The 18375-nt window shown below is 37.5% G+C and overlaps 1 protein-coding gene across 12 annotated transcripts in view; it reads right to left on the reverse strand.

Moving 5' to 3' along the window:
* mef2cb (myocyte enhancer factor 2cb) overlaps positions 1-18375 on the reverse strand; it is a 187059-nt gene that overhangs the window by 76752 nt on the left and 91932 nt on the right. For all 12 annotated transcript variants that reach the window (XM_062050949.1, XM_062050958.1, XM_062050954.1 and 9 more), the window contains one exon: positions 3153-3356. In XM_062050949.1, the coding sequence (XP_061906933.1) occupies positions 3153-3356 (204 nt within the window). The remainder of the gene's footprint in view (positions 1-3152; positions 3357-18375) is intronic.

An 18375-nucleotide genomic window follows, 5' to 3' on the forward strand; every position in this document is an offset into this window, starting at 1 on the left:
TATCGAATAATTGTCCATGTCCGAATTGCAATGCATCTAAAAATCGATTATTTCCCCCACCTCTACCAGCGACATGTGTCCACAGTGTGGGTTCAGCCTCCAACTCTAAGAGCCAGAACAGTAATGACATTAAGGCCAAACAGGCAGCCATTGTTAAAAGTGTTGTTTATATACCATGTTTTCTTAGTTTATTGTGCCTAAAGGTGTGTGGCTCGGATGGTAGAGCGGTAGCCCAGACGTGTGTGGGTTCCTGGTACCAGTCCAGCTTTCGCCATCCTAGTCATTGTCAGTGTGTCTTTGGGCAAGACACTTCGCCCACTTTGCTCCCAGTGCCACTCACACTGGCGTATGAATGGGAATGAATGTTGGATAGTGGTCAGGGAGGCCGTGGGTGCAGATTGGCAGCCACGTTTCCGACAGTCTACCCAAGGCAGCTGCGGCTTTAGATGTAGCTTACCACCATCAAGGTGTGAATATGGGGTGAATAAATAACGGCTTCTCTGTGTAATACGCTTGGTGTCTCAAAAAAAGAACTATATACATTGAATCCGTTATTATTATTATTATTATTATTATCAAAGGGAGGACCAAGACACACTATAGATAGTCACTTCTGTAAATTCAATCATTTATTTAATTTAAATATTTTTTAATGATAATATAATTATTCAATGGTTATTCCAAACTACTATTTCCATGCTAGTGTTGTTTTGAGTAAAATACATGGACTTCTCCCACACCTTGGATGCAGCTAAACTTCCCATAGCTGCTGTCTTCTGCTTCTTCTTTAGAACGCAAAAGAGTTGAGACTGATTCATCAGTGCCTCTGCTGGTTGCAGCCATGTATTGCCTTCCATTTTGCCTCAATTTCTACGACATAACTAATAGAGGATTCTTAACTCTTGAAGAACATTTTTTATTTTGCCACGATCCCTATGTGAGACAGCAACACATGTCTTTCTCTTTTCTGTGCTTTTAAATAGTAAAAAGCTAATAGTAAGAGGCGGCTAGGAATACGGGTAATGGGGATCCAGCTATTCTGCCTATAAAGCCCGCTAAAAAAAGCAACAAGGTTTTATATACATTTAGCGACAGGCTAACATGTAATATTTACAGTAGTTTGGCCATTTTAATCATTACCGAGCTACTTCCGCCAACAACAACAGCAGTGCGTTTTGTGTTTGCTACCACTAATCATGGCAGACCTTGTGAAAGTGGACAATGACTAGTACTACAGTCAAGCTAACCATTTACAAACAAAACATTAAATGGTGGGCCAGTACTTTACAAATAATTTGGTTGTGTAAGTCTAGTAGTTCCTATAACTGTTCATGTTTTGTCAGTCAGTACTGACTGCCATCTGATCAGATTGTATTTTGAGTGAGGAGCAAGGCGTTGTGTTCCTACGCCAAAAAAGTAGTTCCTCTGTGTTAGCTCCTACAATAATGTCTCTGTAGCTTGGTTAATACGCAGGTAAATGCCGGGTTTTGGAGGTTTTTATTGGCAAAATAGTAGAATCTCGAATACTTGCATTGTTAGCTGCCTCATCTTAGCATTTTGTTTATATTTAGAACATACTCATAATAGAAAGACAAGTGTGTTCTTGTCTCACAAAAAGACTGTAAATAATGTTTTCCATTAGACCAGGGGTGTCACACTCGTTTTCATTGAGGGCCACATCGCAGTTATGGTTGCCCTCATAGGGCTGCGTTTAACAATGTGTAATATATGTATATATATATATATATATATATATATATATATATATTTTTTATATATATATATATATATATATATATATATATATATATATATATATATATATATATATATATATATATATATATATATATATATATATATATATATATATATATATATATATATATATATATATATATGTATATACACACAAATATAAATACATGTATATACATATAATACATTAACAATATTTTTTTTTTACATAAGCTGCAAATCAAATCTTTAAATTTTACTTTAAAAACTGGCAGCTTAGTCACCAGAATTTTACAGTAAAAGCAGTGTTTTGTTTTTTACAGCATATAAAAAAATAATAATAAATGGAATGGAATGGAAAAACAATACCACTGTTTTTAGTGGTAAAATTCATGCATTCATGTTTTTTTTACCGTAAAATCTTGTTGTTTCAATGTTTTTTTTGTCAGCTTTTTGATATTTTAGTGTCTTACTCTATATGGAAAAAAAACCAGTACCAAAGTTGATTTTACAGTAAAAAACTCAGTCGGCGGAATTTAACCGTAAACTCTATTGTCAATTTTACAGAGTACAGTTTGATTGATTTTTTTTTTTAAATTGTAAGTCAAGCAGATATTTAAGTACAGTATTTATCTTTATTTTAACAAAAAATATTTTTGGAATAGATGATGATGATATAATATTTGGATTTTAATAATATTGAATTTTAAAATATATACAATTAAAGTTAAAGTTAAAGTACCACTGATAGTCACACACACACTAGGTGTGGTGAAATTACCCTCTGCATTTGACCCATCCCCATGTTCACCCCCTGGGAGGTGAGGGGAGCAGTGAGCAGCAGCGGTGGCCGCGCTCAGGAATCATTTTGGTGATTTAACCCCCAATTCCAACCTTTGATGCTGAGTGCCAAGCAGGGAGGCAATGGGTCCCATTGTTATAGTCTTTGGTATGACTCGGCCGGGGTTTGAACTCACGACCTTCCAGTCTCAGGGCGGATACTCTAACCACAAGGCCACTGAACAGGTTTTTTGAATGCAGTACATGATTTTTAATGTCAAAAGGGAAATAAATATATTTAGTAAGAAAAGATTAAGCATTTTATTAACGCATAATATTTCTAGGCTTTTTCGCAGGCCACATAAAATAATGTGGCGGGCCAGATGTGGCCCCCGGGCCTTGAGTTTGACACCTTTAGACGATTGGGGGGTAAGTTAAACTGTGCTGCTCAGAGTTGACCGATTCTTTTGAGAGCTATTAATACCGTGACTTTTGTGATGACCATCAAACTTGACGAGATTTAGTCACTTCGCCGTGTCGACAAAAAGAGAGAAGTCAGGTCGCAGAATGAGTCACAACCATGGAGATGTTTCCATGCATGCGCGTGTGATTCAGTGCACGAGCGCTCCACTCACCTCCACAATGTCCGAGTTGGTCCGACTCTCGTGGGGCTCGTTGTACTCGGTGTATTTAAGCAGGACCTTGTCCATGTCTGTGCTGGCGTACTGGAACAACTTGTTGGTGCTGTTGAAGATGATGAGGGCGATCTCGCAGTCGCACAGCACGCTCAGCTCATAGGCTTTCTTCATTAGGCCAAACTTTCGCTTTGTAAATGTCACCTGGGAAAGGAGGAGGGGGATAATGATTAAATGCAGAAGCGATATGGTAAATATACCATTGCAGGGGGGCAACCCTAATAATGAAATTGTGCTCGACTATTTAATCATAACTGCTGCAATGTGTGCCCTTTTTTTTTTTTTTCCGTCATTAAAATCGAAAGTGCATTGAAGGAAAACAGAAATCCGTTGCAGGTTGAACAGACCAAGCACTACGCCAGGAGAAAGACACACAACACATTTTAAGGAACTGAGAATACTCTGTCTCGGGAAAAAAAATAAAAATAACGGCCGAGAAGATCCGTTAATGTTTGTACATCAAAGTACACAGAGGAAGATGTGACAGATGAAAATGTCCCTCCTTTTGTACTATTGAAAAATACCCAAACGTTGTAAGAGTTACCCGTGCAAGTACCTTCTTAATACAAGATAAATAACAACCACTCATAATGAAGAACATCTGAAAACGTGATAAAGAAAGCCTCCAAAAATTGAATTTTTATTTTCTTTTTGACTCATCCAAAGTGGCCGCATTTAAGGAACACAACCGATTGTATTCCTCTATTGCTTGGATTTAAACTAGATAAGTGAAAGTGAGTTAATATAATTTTTTTTTTAAACTATTATGTGTAAAAAAACTAATGATTTATCACACTTTTGAATTTGGATCAATCATGATTAATCACTCAGTTGCATAATTTACAATAACTTGAAAAAAAAATAAACTCACTAATTGGACACAAGCATAAAATGTTTTAGAGATGTGTTACTGAATGGTCTATGTCAGGTGTGTCAAACTAATTTTAGCTCAGGGGCCACATTGAGGAAAATCTATTCCCCAGTGGGCTGGACTGGTAAAATCATGTCATGATAACTTAAAAATAAAGACAACTTCAGATTGTTTTCTTTGTTTAAAAATAGAACAAGCACAATCTGAAAACATACAAATCATAATGTTGTTGGGGTTTTTTTACACTTAAATGTTGCTGTTCATAGTAGTCTATCTTCATTTTTCGTGATTTATAATTTCTGAATAAATGATGTGATAATATTCATCAGTCAAATAGATGTGAGTCTGGCAGAGTTTTAAAATGCTCTCATTGGTGTAAAATGTTAATCTATCAGAAGATGTAATACATAGTAATATCAAAATCAAATTACAGTATGTTATTAATGTACTTTACTCATTTTCCTCAACATACACTACCGTTCAAAAGTTTGGGGTCACATTGAAATGTCCTTATTTTTGAAGGAAAAGCACTGTACTTTTCAATGAAGATAACTTTAAACTAGTCTTAACTTTAAAGAAATACACTCTATACATTGCTAATGTGGTAAATGACTATTTTAGCTGCAAATGTCTGGTTTTTGGTGCAATAGCTACATAGGTGTATAGAGGCCCATTTCCAGCAACTATCACTCCAGTGTTCTAATGGTACAATGTGTTTGCTCATTGGCTCAGAAGGATAATTGATGATTAGAAAACACTTGTGCAATCATGTTCACACATCTGAAAACAGTTTAGCTCGTTACAGAAGCTACAAAACTGACCTTCCTTTGAGCAGATTGAGTTTCTGGAGCATCACATTTGTGGGGTCAATTAAACGCTCAAAATGGCCAGAAAAAGAGAACTTTCATTTGAAACTCAACAGTCTATTCTTGTTCTTAGAAATGAAGGCTATTACACAAAATTGTTTGGGTGACCCCAATCTTTTGAACGGTAGTGTATGTACTAACATCATGTGGTTTATTCTGTACATACAGTATGGAGCATCATCTACAACAAAACGTGTGAATTTGGACTCATTTCATGAATCACACATGAAGTTGGAGGGGGATACATGTAAGTAATACACTTTTCCACCACTCATGGCAGTAGTGACAATAAAAAAAAAAAAAGAAAACAGAAGCATAGGTTAATTGGCAACACTAAATTGACCCTAGTGTGTGAATGTGAGTGTGAATGTTGTCTGTCTATCTGTGTTGGCCCTGCAATGAGGTGGCGACTTGTCCAGGGTGTACTCCGCCTTTCGCCCGAATGCAGCTGAGATAGACTCCAGTACCCCCCGCGACCCCGAAAGGGACAAGCGATAGAACATGGATGGATGGATATACATATATATATACATATATGTACAAACCCCGTTTCCATATGAGTTGGGAAATTGTGTTATATGTAAATATAAACGGAATACAATGATTTGCAAATCATTTTCAACCCATATTCAGTTGAATATGCTGCAAAGACAACATATTTGATGTTCAAACTGATAAACTTTTTTTTTTTGCAAATAATCATTAACTTAAAACTTGATGCAAGCAACATGTGACAAAGAAGTTGGGAAAGGTGGCAATAAATACTGATAAAGTAGTAACACTTATTTGGAACATCCCACAGGTGAACAGGAAAATTGTCAACAAATGCGTGAGCAAGTTGTTGAACAGTTTCAGAAAAACCTTTCTCAACCAGCTATTGCAAGGAATTTAGGGATTTCACCATCTACGGTCCATAATATCATCAAAGGGTTCAGAGAATCTGGAGAAATCACTGCACGTAAGCAGCTAAGCCCGTGACCTTCAATCCCTCAGGCTGTACTGCATCAAGCGACATCAGTGTGTAAAGGATATCACCACATGGGCTCAGGAACACTTCAGAAACCCACTGTCAGTAACTACAGTTGGTCGCTACATCTGTAAGTGCAAGTTAAAACCTATGCAAGGCGAAAACCGTTTATCAACAACACCCAGAAACCCTGTCGGCTTTGCTGGGCCTGAGCTCATCTAAGATGGACTGATACAAAGTGGAAAAGTGTTCTGTGGTCTGACGAGTCCACATTTCAAATTGTTTTTGGAAACTGTGGACGTTGTGTCCTCCGGACCAAAGAGGAAAAGAACCATCCGGATTGTTATAGGCACAAAGTTGAAAAGCCAGCATCTGTGATGGTATGGGGGTGTTTAAGTGCCCAAGACATGGGTAACTTACACATCTGTGAAGGCACCATTAATGCTGAAAGATACATAAATGTTTTGGAGCAACATATGTTGCCATCCAAGCAACGTTACCATGGACGCCCCTGCTTATTTCAGCAAGACAATGCCAAGCCACGTGTTACATCAACGTGGCTTCATAGTAAAAGAGTGCGGGTACTAGACTTGCCTGCCTGTAGTCCAGACCTGTCTCCCATTGAAAATGTGTGGCGCATTATGAAGCCTAAAATACCATAACGGAGACCCCCGGACTGTTGAACAACTTAAGCTGTACATCAAGCAAGAATGGGAAATAATTCCACCTGAGAAGCTTAAAAAATGTGTCTGCTCAGTTCCCAAACGTTTACTGAGTGTTGTTAAAAGGAAAGGCCATGTAACACAGTGGTGAACATGCCCTTTCCCAACTACTTTGGCACGTGTTGCAGCCATGAAATTCTAAGTTAATTATTATTTGCAAAAAAAAAATAAAATGTATGAGTTTGAACATCAAATATCTTGTCTTTGTAGTGCATTCAATTGAATATGGGTTGAAAAGGATTTGCAAATCATTGTATTCCGTTTATATTTACATCCAACACAATTTCCCAACTCATATGGAAACGGGGTTTGTATATATATATATATATATATATATATATATATATATATATATATATATATATATATATGGGGACGGCGTGGCGAAGTTGGTAGAGTGGCCGTGTCAGCAATCGGAGTGTTGCTGGTTACTGGGGTTCAATCCCCACCTTCTACCATCCTAGTCACGTCCTTGGGCAAGACACTTCACCCTTGCTCCTGATGGCTGCTGGTTAGCGCCTTGCATGGCAGCTCCCGCCATCAGTGTGTGAATGTATGGGTGAATGTGGAAATACTGTCAAAGCGCTTTGAGTACCTTGAAGGTAGAAAAGCGCTATACAAGTATAACCCATTTATCATTTATATATATATATATATATATATATATATATATATATATATATATATATATATATATATATATATATATATATATATATATATATATATATATATATATATATATATATATATATATATGTATATGCATAGTTAATTATGATTAAATTATATCACACACATATTTTTGACAGCCTCAATACTAATATAATACTAATATATATATATATATATATATATATATATATATATATATATATATATATATATATATATATATATATATATATATATATATATATATGCATAATTCATTATGATATATATAATTATATTGACAGCCTCAATACTAATGTAATTTAAGGGCTATTCAAAACTCTTGTATTGTGATACTTTTATTCTGTGGTTCTGTAATGTTATTTATATTGACAACATTTTTAATGACAAGCAGAGTTGTACTTTGCTGGCATTATGTACTGCATGTTTGCCTATTCTCCTCTGACACTTCCACATGTGCCAAAAATTACAGAATTGAAACCTCCCAACACTCAGCGAATCATTCCCTCTTACACACATGTAAGAGGGATGAGTGCTATGGCTATGAGTTGTTTTATCCCTTGGCCTCAGTCTGGACCCCCTCTCCAGGGGCCCAGGCTTAGACCGATTTTATTTTTTCACACCCCCTGCCCCCATTGTTTACCTGTATCTCACCTTTTTTGTAAGGGGCGCCGGAAGTTGGCAGACCCGTCAGCAATCCTGTTCTGTCTCCCTGTAATGTTTGTCTGATCTTGAATGGGATTGTGCTGAAAATTTGAATTTCCCCTCTGGGATTAATAAAGTATTTCTGATTCTGATTCTGATTCTGATGCTTTGAAAACAATAATAAAGACTACAAGCAAAGTCTTTTAAGAAGAGAAGGATCACGCTGCCCTTCACACTTTGAAAGCTGGGAATGACCAGATATTGATAGATAGTTTTGTATTACATGCAGGAATGTCTCCCAAGATGCACGGAGGAAACTGTATCCACCGCTCACCTCCACCCTTTTCCTTCTTCCTCTCCCTTCGCCGAGTCTGTAACCTTGCATGAACCGCTCTATCCTTTTCCGAAAGCTTTTCCACTGATTCAACCGGCCATGTCGCGCTATCCATCCAGAAAAGAAAAAAAAATCTAAAAAACGGCACGCGCAGCTCTGCACAAACCATGACTCTGCGACAAAATGCATGGGTTTTAAATACCATGCTGACATTTATACAATCTGTGAGACAAAATATAAACAATAAGATGAAATGTTGCCATCCTCAAAGGCAACAAAGCTGGCACTACAAAAAGCAAATGTTGGAGGTAACTGTTATGACTGTGTAAGGTCAAAGCTGGCTATCTGAGAACAGGACGTGGAAGCGTTGTCTTCCAATGGGCACCATGCAGGAGACAGCTGGCGTCCGACAAAGCTCTGTTATCACTCAGACGTTCTCCCTACTGGAGCCATTAGTGTATGAAAAGGTGCCACGTGACCTAGAGTATATGCTGCATGTTGTCCAGAGATGGTCGTCACTGCAATCCAAGCTTTAGGCAGCTTCGGGGTAACAAGGATAAATAGTCCTCATGTATGATGTCCACTCTACATTTAGGACACATGAAGAGAAACACACCTCTTAATAAATGCATGATGAGTGTATATGTGGATGTAAAAATAACGGGGATTAATCACAAAAATATGATCGCGTCAATCATGTTTAGTTTCAGATGAATCACACGATAAATGAGGAGATTCGCTTCAAAATTAACCCAGGACGGGACTTTATGTCTAACTGTTACCAGGTTTTGAGCAAATAAACAACGTGCTCAAGTAACACATTTTCTAAATGTTCTTTATTGATATTCTGAGGGTAAAATTGCATTTATGTGGAAATATTGGGGTGCTTTTTTTAGGTTAATTTAAAAGATGTGAGCAAATCTACTGTGATTAATCATGATTACCAGTAATCTTATTAAAAAATAATCATTTGATGGCACTAAACCAGGGGTGTCCAAAGTGCGGCCCGGGGGCCATTTGCGGCCCGCAGCTAATTGTTTAGCGGCCCGCCACACATTCTGGAAATGCCATTGCAAAAATCAAAAAAACATTAAAAAAAGTGGAATGAGGTGAAATCTAACTAGAAAACGTTGCAATGTTGACACAAAGCTGCCATGCAGGCTGTTTTTTTTTATTTTGTCTATCTTTGTTTTCCTTTTTTTGCCATTGCTCAAAAAAAAAAAAAAAAGACAAAAAAATCATCCATCCATCCATCCATCCATTTTCTACCGCTTGTCTCGTTCGGGGTCGCGGGGGTTGCTGGAGCCTATCTCAGCTGCACATGGGCGGAAGGCGGGGTACACCCTGGACAAGTCGCCACCTCATAATGAATTATTGACATCTTCAAGGCTCAAATTACTTCAAATATTTCACATTAAAATGTTTTATGTGGAAAAATATTGCCTATATTGTGTGGTTGCCATATAAAAACATCCAAGTTTTCTTTGACAAAAGAGCATAAAACAAACAAAATAATAGTTTAAACGTAAAATCGACAGATATATCTGAAATTGATCTCGTAACTTAAGTGTTGAAAGTAAAACAAATAATAATAAAAATGTATCACTTTATGAGTGGGGTACCTTTTGGATCCCAAATATATTTAGTGGGATTTTATTTATCTTTTCACTCTGATTAATCAAAAATAATAATGAAAATAAAATCAATGGTGTCCTGCATTATCATCTTTTCAGGGCTCCAATTACTTCACATCAAACATTGCTTATTTTATTTCAGTTTTACTATAAAAAACAAATTTGTTTTTGACAGAAAAGGCATATATAACAATAGGCAATAATAATTTGACTTGTTTTTAACATTTTAATGACTGAGACCCTTTACGGGCCCCAGGAGCCCAAATTGTTAAAAAAAAAAAAAATCTATATATTTTGTTATGGTTTGAAAATGAAAAATATCAAAATGGCCCCCGCATGCTTTAATTTTTCCGTGTGCGGCCCTCAGTGGAAAGAGTTTGGACACCCCTGCACTAAACTATATATAATATGTATATTGTATCAACATATATATTATATTATTAATACATATACATATACTATGTATTGTATTATATCTTAGTAATGTGTCAGGACATTATTATATTTCGCTTCTTCCTGCTCCTTTACAAACACACATACTTTTTCTTTATTTTAATTTAACATTGTGATTATTATTATTATTATTATTTCTTTTTGACGATAACATACTGGAGGTGCAATTTTTTTCCGTTTCATTTTATGGTAAATTTTTTTAAATACGGATATGTCCTATTTTTTGATCACTCATTTATTTATTAGTATTTTTCATAGAGTTTATAATTCATTCATTTATTTGTTAGTATTTATTATATGTCATATTATTTGTTTAGTATTTATTAGTAGTGGCATGTAGTATTTATCTGTTAGTAATTACTAATTAATTTAATATTGGTATTAATCTATGGTATTTTACAGGCTTGTGCTTAGAAATAAATTGTATTGTATTAGTTTACAATAGCAATAAAGGAACCTAGTTTGGGTTTCTTGTGTCCAAGAAAATGTATAGAATAATAATAGTAATCAATAAATATTTACCCAGGGTTTGGCATGCCGCATGCATGATGTATGCTTCGATCCTGTTTAATCGTAATTCTTAATTTTACCAATACATGCTTTCAACTTTGGCGAAGGCCCTTTTCTATTATATTATTGCGCTCCATAAAGGTATGCTTGAATGAGTTTGGTGTGGAAGAACTAGAACTTGCACTTCTGATATACAAGGAAGGTAGCGATGCTTTGCTTTCTTCCATCTTATGAATTCCAATACTTGTGCTCACATGAAGAATTGAGTGCGATTACATAAAGCTTGAACTGACCGAACAATAACACCTATATGAATATCACACCACACCCACACATCTCAATGTGACACATACTGCACAACCTGCTATGTAGCATACATCCACGCAAGCGAGCCTATCTGCTGCACACACGCTCGGTCGAGCAACACGCCTTGCACATGGACCTCATGTGGGATGTGCTAATTGGCTCTGGATCTCCACTTTTTTGTCTGGGTACAGTTTGAGGCAGGAGTTTGTTGTGACTCCACGACCAGTGAAGATGTTTTCACGTGACCCTTTTAGCCCATGAACATTTGCGCCATGACCTTGCGCTTCTCCCGCCTCCACAGCAGCTGCAAACGAGTCAAACGTCAGCACTCTGAGTGGGTCTGATGACCAACAGTTAAAAAGTGAGAATGGCCAGTTTACATTCCAAAAAGTATTATTTAAGATGACTGGTTAGTGCACACATACACAGTAATAGTATTTACACACTGTTGCTTCTAATAAATACAACAACAAAAAATACTTAATTTAGCATAATTTACAATATTATTATTCTGTGTGGCGTACAGTTACACTGTGTTGTACTGAGGAGTTTATTTTTAATATCCTATCACTCTCATCTCGATAAATAGGACTAATAAGGCATTAACCACATTAACCCTAACCCTATTAAGTTAAAGTACCACTGATAGTCACACACACACTCGGTGTGTTGAAATGACTCTCTGCAATTGACCCATCCCCTTGTTCCACGCTGTGGGAGGTGAGGGGAGCAGTGAGCAGCAGCGGTGGCCGCGCTCGGGAATCATTTTGGTGATTTAACCCCCAATTCCAACCCTTGATGCTGAGTGCCAAGCAGGTCCCATTTTTATAGTCTTTGGTATGACTCGACCTACCGATCTCAGGGCGGACACTCTAACCTTAAGGCCACAGAGCATGATTTATTTATCTATAGGGGCACTCAGCTAAATAAATAATTACATATATTTTTTTCAATTAGTTATTCAAAACTAATACCAATAGAAACACTTCAATAAATAGGCAAAAAAAAAAAAAAATTAAATAAAGATAATATATATGGTATCACTCCATTGACTGAATAGACAAAAAACATTTAAAATAGTCTTTAAATTATTTTAATTAAAATACTATTTAAATGTTTTTTGTCTATTCATATGAATTCATGAATTTAAAAAAAAAAATCAAAGTAAAATTGAAATTAAATTACATTTAAATATATTTGAGTTGTCTTTTTTTTAATACTGTACCATCAAATAATTTATTAAAATGTGGTATTATGTATGAGCAAAATATAACTTATATTTCATTTGATTTAACGTTTTCCATATTATGATTTTTTTGATCAGTGGCTATAGGAGAATTATCCCCTTTGTACTGTCATTTCCACTCAAGTTTAGGTGCCTTATCAAGGGTTTTCCATCATAATACCGTACAGTTCAGCACCACTGCTGTAACCACAGTAATAAACATTAGGTCTGCAAAACAATTATTTTGATAGAAAAATAACTTTTAATTGTATTCTGTTACTTGAATTAATGGATTAATGAGCGTAACTAGTGAAAAATGATCAGATCTGGACCACATGGAGTGCATGGAACTTTAAAAACACAAACACGGTTTCCGCACAATTGCTGCAAAAGAGCGCACATGAGAGTTTTTTTTGTTTTTGTTTTATTATTAAAGATAATGAAGGTTACAGCAATCACAAAAATCCTTGTTTATTTAAACAATTTTGTTTTGCTAAAATACACAATTGAGACTATAACATGTGTTTTATCCGATTGCTCGATTAATTTAACAAACTAATCGATTAATAAAATGATCGATAGCTGCACCCCTAACTAAAATACTGTTAAAGTAATATCTCTGACAGTGTCAATAATTTTTTTTTTTTATATATATATATAGCTCGTCAGAGTGTGCAGGTATACCAACGAGGACGGTGTTTTTCAACCATTGTTGGGCTGCAGGCACTGCCTAAGGCAGATCTGGGCAATATAAGGCCCGGGGGCCACATGCGGCCCGTTAAGCTTTTCCATCTGGCCCGCCGGACATTCCCAAATAATTTTTTTAGATCTTCAAGATGGAAACTGTAGCTGCCATTATGATGTGCAGTGATGTTTTCAAATGACCGTAAGTCTTGAACAACACAAAGTATTTAAATGGTTGGAATCTGCATGACATACTAGTCCATCCATTTTCTACCGCTTATTCCCTTCGGGGTCGCAGGGGGCGCTGGAGCCTATCTCAGCTACAATCGGGCGGAAGGCGGGGTACACCCTGGACAAGTCGCCACCTCATCGCAGGACATACTAGTTACTATGGTAATCTAATTAGTTACTATGGTAATCGAATTAGTTACTATGGTAATCGAAGTCACAGCAGCTCAGACGAGGAACCAAGCAGTGTGGGTGGGGAGCGTTTCCACAGAGTGTTTCCAGAGTGTCAGCCTGAAATGCGGGTGTCAGGGACAGACGTAGAAGGAGATTTTTACAACAAAGTTCTAAAGCTTAGTGATGTATCAGATACATCAGATTGTAGGTGTTGTTGTTTTTTACCCTTTGCGTTCATATTTCGCTGTTTGTGTTGCACTTTGTGTTTCGCTTATTATAAAATATGTCGACAGAGAGGGGGTGTGACGTTCATATGTTGTCAATATTCAGTGTTTTATCGTTCATAGTTAATATTGTAAATCCCACATTATTGTCATGTACTTTCTAGGTGTCTCATTCAGTATAAAAATGTAAAATTGCATTTCGTTTTTTAAGGCGGTCTGTCATAAAGTTTTTAGCATTCAATCAGACATTATTGTGAGGTTTTGTATTAGTGTTTCTAAAAATAGATATACTGGACCCAGACACATTTTTTTGTCTAAATTTGGCCCCCGAGTCAAAATAATTGTCCAGGCCTGTCTTAGGGGGACGCCAACAGATATCTTTTTCACAGCTGTGGTCCGTATGGGAGCGCGGTAATCAGCTGTAATACGCTTTTCCACCACTTGTGGCAGTACTGAGAATCTCATACAAACAGAGGGAGTTTCTTAAGCGCAAAAATTATGACTAAAGTGGTGAAGCTGTATTTCCATTTGCACGTTTTGCACAATCGTGTTTATTTGTTTTAGCACAATATTAATTTATTTTTCATTCATGCGGACTGGACACTGGCCGAGAGTTAGTGGGCGGCCGAGGGTGGAGTAGGCTCTCTTGGTTGCTTTGTTGAGTCTGCTCCAGTCTCTGGCCATGCTCCCCCAACCCCAGCAGACGATGACGTGGAACACCGCAGAGGCCACCACAGTATATATGTTTTTTTGTTGTTGTTGTTGTTGTTGTTTTACTTTTGTAGCTGTATGTAGAAATGGCTGGTTGCATCAGCGCTGCTCTTTTAATGTCTTTAAGGTTATTTGTGTACTGTGATGTTTGATGTTTCCCTCTTACACAAAAGCTTATGTGTGCTATGGCTATGAATTTTTTCCCCCCTTGGCCTCAGTCTGGACCCCCTCTCCAGGAGCCCAGGCTTAGACTACCCCCACCCCCAGCATTTACCTGTTCCTCATCTTTTTGGTAAGGGGTGCCGGAAGTTGGCAGACCCGTCAGCGATCCTGTTCTGTCTTCCTGTAAGGTTTGTTGGATCTGGAATGGGATTGTACTGAAAATCTTAATTTCCCCTTGGGGATTATTAAAGTATTTCTGATTCTGATCAGTTTTTATGAGTCCCTTCTTATGCCGTGAGCTAACTCCTTCAAGACTGTTGGAAAACCATTTCAGGTGACTACCTCTTGAAGCTCATCAAGAGAATGCCAAGGGTGTGCAAAGCAGTAATCAGAGCAAAGGGTAGCTATTTTGAAGAAACTAGAATAAAAAACATTTTCAGTTATTTCACTTTTTTTTTGTGTTAAGTACATAACTCCACATGTGTTCATTTATAGTTGTGATGCCTTCAGGGACAATAGTCATGAAAATAAAGAAAACGCATTACATGAGAAGGTGTGTCCAAACTTTTGGCCTGTACTGTATGTCAGAGGATTAAGAGAAAAGTGAAGCCGGTCAGTGTGCGCACATTTTTGCACAATTGTGTTTATTTGTTTTAGCACACTATAGATTTATTTTTGATCCGTTTTTATGAGTCCCTTCTTATGCCGTGAGCTAACTCCTTCAAGACTGTTGGAAAACCATTTCAGGTGACTACCTCTTGACGCTCATCGAGAGAATGCCGAGAGTGTGCAAACCAGTAATCAGAGCAAAGGGTGGCTATTTTGAAGAAACTAGAATTTAAAACATGTTTTCAGTTATTTCACCTTTTATTTTGTTAAGTACATAACTCCACATGTATTCATAGTTTTGATGCCTTCAGTGACAATCTACAATGTAAATAATCATGAAAATAAAGAAAACGCATTGAATGAGAAGGTGTGTCCAAACTTTTGGCCTGTACTGTATGTCAGAGGATTAAGAGAAGCGTGAAGCCGGTCAGTGTGTGCACATTTTTGCACAATTGTGTTTATTTGTTTTACCACAATATTGATTTATTTTTCATCAGTTTTTATGAGTCCCTTCTGATGCCGTGAGCTAACTCCTTCAAAACTGTCGGAAAACCATTTCAGGTGACTACCTCCTGAAGCTCATCGAGAGAATGCCAAGAGTGTGCAAAACAGTAATGAGAGCAAAGGGTGGCTATTTTGAAAAAACTTTTCTCCTTTTTTTTGTTAAGTACATAACTCCACATGTGTTCATTCATAGTTGTGATGCCGTCAGGGACAATCTACAATGTACATAGTCAAGAAAATAAAGAAAACACTTGACTTTTGGCCTGTACTATAATTTGTACTGTTAAACTGTGAGTGGGTTAGATTTAATTGTTGAATATGATAAAATCAATAGCAAGATTACTAATTCAATATTTGAGTGGAGGCCCCGGGCCCCTCTGTAGAGGAAAAGTTGGGCCCCGAGGTCAAACATTTTGCATCTTTCTGCCGCCATTTTTATTCATGCGCTAACGTTTGTCTGTGGAAATGCAATGCATAAAACGATGCGTCACATTCCCTCTGGTGAATGGATAAACGGCGAGAAAAAAAAAAAGAAGAAGGTTGAGTCGGGCGGCAGATTCCTGGCCACATGGGTGAGAGGGGAGACAGAGGGAAGGGAAAAGGGAGGCTTGGTGGGGTGACAGCGAGCAGGGGCAGGGGGGCGGCACAGGAAGCACATTTGTATGCATTTCCTCTCATAACAGGAAGAGGCCAGTGGCTTCCCCTTCACAATGGCTTCGCTTCTGCTTCCCGCCTCCTGCCCGCTTCCCTGGGGGAGGCAGTGGAGGAGCGGAGACAACGAAAAGCTACTTGTTAGCAAACCAAACATGGCACACACACACACACACACACACACACACACACACACACACACACACACACACACACACACACACACACACAGACACACACACACACTCACACACGTCAGTCAGTTTTAGTTTTGTTCTGAGACAAACACTTCTCCCATTGTCAGGGGCCCGGCAGGAAGACACCCGCTTACGCAAAAAGGAATACGAGGAGTGCAGGACCTGCTTCTGAACTCTGTCTCACAGCCAAGGAAACTGTTAAGAGGGCCGCTCTGACAAAAGGAGCTTTGTCCCTGCCGTAATATATGCTCTTCACTCTCTTCAAAACGCCACTTATCATCCTTTTCAGTGCAGGAGACCAGAGACTGCAGCCCACCCCCCGTTTCATTCAAAGTCCAAAGCAGGATGCGCTGAATGAAGTGTCCATGTGGAGTGTTTAAAAGCACGTGGGACTGAATGACTGGTGCCTCGATTATGGCAACTCTCCGAATACAAATTGTCCCTTAAAGGAACTCGCGTTTATGATTCAGCGTACAGAAAAAAACAGGTAATGGCGAAGTTCCTCCTCCTCCTCTCCATGGTCTTGTTTTTTGTCTGAGGAGCAGCGAAATGGAAGACACAGGCATGGGCCGATACCAATATTTTGGTACCGGTACAAAAATGATTTCGATACTTTTCGGTACTTTTCTAAAAAAAAAGGGACCACAAAAAATTGCATTACTGGCTTTATTCTAACAAAAAAATCTTAGGGTACATTAAACATATGTTTATTATTGCAAGTTTGTCCTTAAATAAAATAGTGAACATACAAGACAACTTGTCTTTTAGTAGTAAGTAAACAAACAAAGACTCCTAATTTAGCTGCTGATGTATGCAGTAACATATTTATCATTTTATTATGTTGTAAAAAATTTTAAGGACAAGTGGTAGAAAATTAATTATCAATCTACTTGTTCATTTACTGTTAATATCTGCTTACTTTGTATTTTAACATGTTCTATCTACACTTCTGTTAAAATGTAATAATCACTTATTCTTCTGTTGTTTGATACTTTACATTAGTTTGGATGATACCACAAATTTGGGTATCAATCCGATACCAAGTAGTTACAGGATCATACATTGGTCATATTCAAAGTCCTCATGTGTCCAGAGACATATTTCCTGAGTTTATAAACATAATATATATTTTTTTTAAGCAAAAGAATATATTATGATGCCAAAAAATATTGACGTAATCATAGTAGTATCAACTAGATACGCTACTGTATTTGGTATCATTACAATGGATGTTAGGTGTAGATCCACCAATGGCGGTGAGCTACGGTGTGTAGTGAAGCATGTTTAGCAATTCCTCGTCCTGCAGGGATGATACTTGTAAGAAACGTACTTTATTTGTCGCCATGGAGGCGAGGATTAGTGATTGAGAAGTAGCAAAAACATTGCCGGATGGGGCTGGACTTTAGCCGCTAGCTAGCTAGCCATGTCTTAAAGCACCTCTTCCGGTGGGTGTTTCAGTGTTATAACTTCACCTTTATCGTTAGTTTTTAAGCCAAAATGCGTCCGTTCTCCCTTTTCTGTCTACACATTGTGTCTGCTTGTAAGTACTCTGTGATTGTGCGCTGCCGAACATGCTCCTCTGCTCGTAAACCAGCAATAACACGACGTGACGACGACGGGGGGCTGGGGGGGTGGTGGACCGGTACTTTTCAGAGGCAGTATAGTACCGAATATGATTAATTAGTATCGCGGTACTATACTAATACCGTTATACCGTACAACGCTAGTTTGTTAATATATATAGTATTGTATAGCGCTTGTATTTATTTTTTAATTATTATATCATGATTTTACCAGTCCGGCCCATAGAT

Source organism: Entelurus aequoreus, linkage group LG06, assembly GCF_033978785.1.
Source record: "Entelurus aequoreus isolate RoL-2023_Sb linkage group LG06, RoL_Eaeq_v1.1, whole genome shotgun sequence".
Classification (NCBI taxonomy): Eukaryota; Metazoa; Chordata; class Actinopteri; order Syngnathiformes; family Syngnathidae; genus Entelurus; species Entelurus aequoreus.